The 6,000-nt window shown below is 34.3% G+C and overlaps 1 protein-coding gene across 1 annotated transcript in view; it reads right to left on the bottom strand.

Moving 5' to 3' along the window:
• Nucleotides 1-324: 324 nt before the first annotated feature.
• The window catches only part of Dhc1 (dynein axonemal heavy chain 1), a 176,597-nt gene continuing 170,921 nt past the window's right edge, over nt 325-6,000 (bottom strand). Inside the window, exons 56-57 of the mRNA XM_081764457.1 lie at nt 5,444-5,596; nt 325-1,461 (exon numbers count right to left, since the gene is read on the bottom strand). Coding sequence (XP_081620583.1) covers nt 1,075-1,461; nt 5,444-5,596 — 540 coding nt within the window. The 3' untranslated portion in view covers nt 325-1,074. The remainder of the gene's footprint in view (nt 1,462-5,443; nt 5,597-6,000) is intronic.

Below are 6,000 nucleotides of genomic sequence, written 5' to 3'. Positions count from 1 at the left end.
TTAAATATTTCTTCAATTCTTTTTTCCCACTCCAAAAATTCTACACTGGGAGATTTATACCTTTACCTGGTTACACTGGCGAGATGCAACGTGAATAAACACGACCCGCTCGGGAGAGTAATGCTCCCGGAAGTACGTTTTTTCGCGCGCTACTCTAGCCAGCTGTTTTACGCGCTATCCTAGCCAGCTGTTTTAAATTGGTCACAAAATTTATATAATGGGAATTAAGGTGGAACGAAACAAACCTTGCAGGGCTTCTAATCCATTCCTACTACTACTACTACTACTACTACTACTTATCTGCACAAAAGTAAAGTAAATCACTTTTTGAGTATTATTTTCATCTTATTTTAATGAAAAAAGTGTTATAAAAATTTAAAAAAAAACTTTCCGTGGGCCGGGTTTGAACCCACGTAAAAAGCGATTTCCATTACTAGCACGTAGCGCTAGCACGCTCGGTCACGAGAGCTGACAACAGCAAGCGTTTGATTTCTGCTATATGAATGCTACGTGGCAAGAACCGTGTATTTCGTTCGTACTTCCGGAAGCATTACTTTCCCGAGCTAGTTCTGAATAAACGAAATGGTAAGTCAACAGATATAAAATCATCACGTTCATTGGTTGATTTTAAACTATGCGCTCCCACTTAATCAATAGTATTACTTCTTGTACTGGAAAGTACACAATGTTTACTAAATCGAATAACACTCATTGATTACTTTCAGATCGTATGCTGCTCGACCGAGCGCGTACAGGTATAAAAAGTGGCTACCATATCATCTGAATAAAATGTAGTGTAACAAGAAAAATATTTAAAATATAGAACAAGATGACATTCTTTTATATTTTGAAAAATTAAAGTAAGTATAGGCAGAAAGACGAAATTTTCATTTATTATACTGAAAATTCGAAATTTCTTAAAATAAAATGTTCTAGCACACATTAAATAGTGAAATGGGAAGAGAACTAAACATAATTTATCAGTTCCTAATATTTCGTTATACTGGAGTTCGCTACATCAAGATTTTACTAGTTACAAATATACATACTTTATATATTGTTTTGTTAAAAAGACTACTTTATGTCACACAGAAGAGCCACTCCTCTAAGCGTCCAATGTCGAGGATTATTGTCAGTCTCAAAATCAATTGATCCAACGTATTTTTGGTCCGTTCTCAATGGTTTTCTATAAATAGGACACTCATATAAGCGAGGATCCTTCCCCGCCGTTGTATTAATAGCATAAATATATATGACAGGCATTTGCTCATAGAGAACCTTAGGTTTGCTCTCCATAAGTTTCCCTGTTTTACGATCAAGACTAGCTCCTTCCAGAAAGAGCCCATGAACATAGACGCCCTCTGGTGGAGTATCTTGTAAGTCTTCTTTATTGTAACGTGTTATCAGATTTTGAAGCACAACAGAATCTAGTGCCCATCCTTTATGAGCTCTGGTTACTTCCTGTTATAAAACATTAAAGAAATTAGTTTATAATTCCTTTATTACAAACTCACAAAAAAATGAGAAAATTATTTAGTACCGAGTTCCTAACCTATACCATTAGTTCAGAAGTTAAAAATATAGTCTGTGTTGTTTTCATACTGGACACTCCTGTGTTAGTTTTTTGTAGGTAAAAACTATATTAATAATTCAAATTGTATTATACACCTTACGCTTGTTATTCCTCTGAAGCATTGATTAAAAAAAACAAAAGCAACTTTAAGATCTCATTTGTTATTGCCTTACAAGTAGCAATAATCGGTTTTATATACGCTATTAGTGGCGTGAAATAACTGTTTTTTTTTTTTTTTTTTTGTGCACAGATAAGCAATCTACATACGTTCATTTACTTGGAAATGAAGTGATTCTTTTTTAGTTTTACGTTCCACGATTATGCCGTATAGCCTAAAGGCGATGATGAGAATGAATTAAATTGTGGAATGAAGAAAGGGGAAGGAACCCAAGAAAACCAACGCAAATTGTGTTTGTACACCACAAAGACCATTTGGTGCGAGCTGGGATCGAATCACGGATCTCCCACACCAGAGGTGAACATTCTACCTTTGAGCCACGACGATCCCTTTTTTACTTCAAGTTTACATAGTGGTGATAAGAAAACTAGTCAAGCTATAAAGCAAGGAAGCCTAAGAAAAATCTTTATCAAATTGCAATTTCTACAAGGAAGAAAAATTGGCAAAAATATGATTCTTTGCTATGTAGGTTTAGAAAAAAATCGCACAGACGATTCAAGAATTTATGACTGAAACTAATTGCGTTTGTTTTGTAATCAGATGCTTCAGGTGAATATCGTACTTTTATTATTATTAATTAGCACCCATCGTTTTGTATCATTAAGTTAAAACCTTAAGTTTTAAGAACATAAGGTAGTTTCAACCACTAATTAAAAGTCCAAAACCTATGACGAACATTGATATTGTGTTACATTGAAGTAATATTATTTGATTTACATTCTACATAACTTATAGTTTAGAAACTCCTGAGATTTATTGTCAAAACACACACACAAATAAATATTAATATTATTATATCCCACCGCTTCAATATAGCGTAGCCTGAAAGTAATTTCACAACTCACAAAAGATTTAATTACTTCTCATAACTATACCTAAGAATAAATCAACTGTACATATCTATTTTATCACATAGTGATGAGAATCATCTAAATATTTGTTAAAACGTACTGCTAGCTTCTGCATTCCCAAATCCTCAAATCTCAAACTGACGGCGTCTGGTTTAATATTCACAGAAACATAAAAATGATAATTGTTATTGGATCGTACTGTTATTGTGAAGCATCCTAAAACACGCTTTGCCAATTTCCCTCCTCTTGTTTTAATGGCTGATAGGAACCTCCACAATATATCACATGCAGTGGGATTAATCATGCCAAGAGAAATTAAGTGATTCAACGTATAACCGGCAATCTTGTATGAGTCGGGAATACAGAAGCTGGCTCCACGAATTAGTTAATGTTACTAAATATGTTAATAATGACGATAACTGATGTGAAACAATGTGTATATGATGTACTTTAATCAACAAATATTTTATGCATATTTATGATCTTTACAAACCTAATTTCTGAACAAGCCTCGTACAACTTTATTTTACCTTCACATCCTTTTTTCTTTCTTTCTTTCTTTGCCTATCCAAAAGATACCTAATTAAAATTTTCTGTGGATAAAATAATGCAAAAATCATGTCCTACCAATTGCAGACATCTCGATTTAATTATTCATTTGATATCCATTCGTGACAGGGGCGGATCCAGGACCGACTTCTGGGGGGGGGGGGCAGTGGGTTGTCATACTGCTACTTTTAAGGGCTTCAAACTTTGGGATGAGTTTTATTTATATATATAAAATAAGAAAGTTTCCTCTTCTGGAGGGGAAATCACCCCGATCAATCCTCTGGATCCGCCCCTGATTCGTGATGTGTATATTACGACTTTCTCTCGTACCCGATTTCCCGGGTTCGATTCCCGGTGGGGGCACTCGGTCGAAAAAGTGTAAAAACGCTTTTTCAGGCCAGCCACCCTGAATGAGGTTTTCCTGGGTTTTCCTCATTCACACCAGACAAATGTCGGGGTGGTACCTAACTTATAGGTCCCAGGTTGCTTCCCCTTTCCCGGATAGTGTGCTCACCGAGGGACGTCATCTCTCAAAACGTGAAGGGCTAAATGGCCTTAGATGCCGAAAGCCCAGAAATCTAAATCCTAAATCTTAATCTCGTACCCGATCGTTCATCTTTTCTTTTTTGACCTAAACATTTTTTTTTCAGATTTTGATTCCAACATACCCCAACATCAATCTACTTTTTATATCCAAGTTAATTTGGATTTTTTATTTATTTATATACTTTTAGTTCTGATCCATTGTTCTTCTGCTTTATCAGTCTATTTTCTTAGATGGTCAAAATGTTAATTCAAGTAAGAACAGTTTTATCTTGCATCACGAAGTAGTTGAACTTTAGTGAAACAGTTTCAATAAGCACTGACACCTTTTGAGATATCGAAATGCCTCTAAATTGGGGACAACATTCCCGTGGATTTGATTTAACCTCCTTCCTGTGAGTAAAACAGTGCTAAGTTTATAAATTATATACATCGTACTATCTTCAAGAAGCATAATTTATTTCAGTTTTGAGAAGTAAGGTTGTCAATTCTCCCTCCTTCCCCTTCTCAGAAAGATTTCACTGCTAGAGAGGAACCGCCATGTATGTTGCCAGATTAGTAGCCTTTAGAAACCATCAATAAAGGTGTCATGGTATACCGAAATTATCTGATTGAAGTGCAACTATTTCACGATACAAGGTAACACTGCTCTTATGTAAATTATTCATTATATATCCTTTTAGGATCCATCAGCAGTTAGTCAATGTTATCGTATTATTACTATTTGAAACAAACCCTAATTATGTATTCTGCTGCGCAATTTTAATAATAATAATAATAATAATAATAATAATAATAATAATAATAATAATAATAATAATAATAATAATAATAATAATAATAATAATAATAAACTGACAGACAGTAAAAAGGATAACGCACTAGAAGTTTTAATTTCGTCCGATAGATGTCAACCGCTGGAGGATATTTGCTGCCATCTAACAGCACAATGCGTAACTTCTATTACCTTTGTTTCAATAGTTGAAAATGGGATATGGATAACTACCGTTAAAGTCTCAGTTACCCGTGAAGATCTTAACGGATTGACTATTAACGAAATCAACCCAGCTAATTGCTCTATAGAAAAAAATTAAAAATTCGCTTTTATTCAAGATTTGTCGTGTGAAGTAGCGGACAGACGGTCATACTAATATTACAATCTTATAATCCTACTTGTGTGACCCTAATAATAATAATAATAATAATAATAATAATAATAATAATAATAATAATAATAATAATAATAATAATAATAATAATGATAAAGGAAGAAAACACCATATTGCGTTAGATCATTATGAATGCTTGTATTCTAGTAATTCGATTTTAGTAACACAAGTAAACGAGAATCCCGAAACATTAAAAGAATGGTTCTCAATTTGCTGCTTTTTTGAATCGATACTGAAAGTAAAATTAGCGAGAAAATGAAAGAACCTGAAAAAAACAGTATCAAGTCCTATCCATATACTTAAGAAACATGTTTAAACGTAAATATGGAACTATGAATTGTAGGCACCACAATTACAAGATACACGAAAGGAAGTATTAGTTAGTACTCTGTATCACTATTTTCCCGTTTCCTTCCACTTTCTCATTCCACCAATTCTTCCATGATCATTCATTTACCTTAATTATCATCTTCTTTAGCCTAAAAGACATAATCGTGGGACGTTAAACTAAAATATTTCATTTCATTTTTATGCTGACCAGAAACTCAAATGTAATGATTCGAGTTGATGAGAGACCTACCTGTCTCATGGCTGTTAAAAATCCTTGTGGATTAAAAAATCCAGTCATCCAGAAAACGCGGGGTCTTCCTGTCTGAATCCATTTTCTGAACTGAACATCTCTTTCCAGAAGTTCTGTGTACCAGAAACCAAGAGTGGCTGATTCCCAGGAAATCTATAAAACATACAGCCAGAAATAGTATTGTATCAGTTGTGCTCTAGGTTATATCTTTGATTGGTTGATTTGAATTTAGTAGGTAGTGAGTTTAGCTACGGGCATATAATTTGAAGTATTCACCAAATACTGCTATAAAAATTGTTGCGGGAGTACCGCAGGAATCTGAAACTTGGATATTTGGATAGGGAACGTACTAGTTCCTGTATAAACTTTTGACCTGACTACGGTAGGTCCCCATAGTATTGGAGCTATGGACCTTTAAAGTTCATTTTTTCATGTTTTCGGCAGCCTATAACTCCGAAAGAATGTATTTGAGCACCCAGGTTAGTCTATACTTTTTGTCTTATCTTGATGTCAGGAATCACCTTCCGCCAAGTGAACTTTGTGGTGGACAAACACCG

The sequence above is a fragment of the Thermobia domestica genome, chromosome 7 (assembly GCF_964235325.1).
Source record: "Thermobia domestica chromosome 7, izTheDome1.hap1.1, whole genome shotgun sequence".
In the NCBI taxonomy this organism is placed as follows: Eukaryota; Metazoa; Arthropoda; class Insecta; order Zygentoma; family Lepismatidae; genus Thermobia; species Thermobia domestica.
This window is presented reverse-complemented; position numbering and strand designations above follow the sequence as displayed.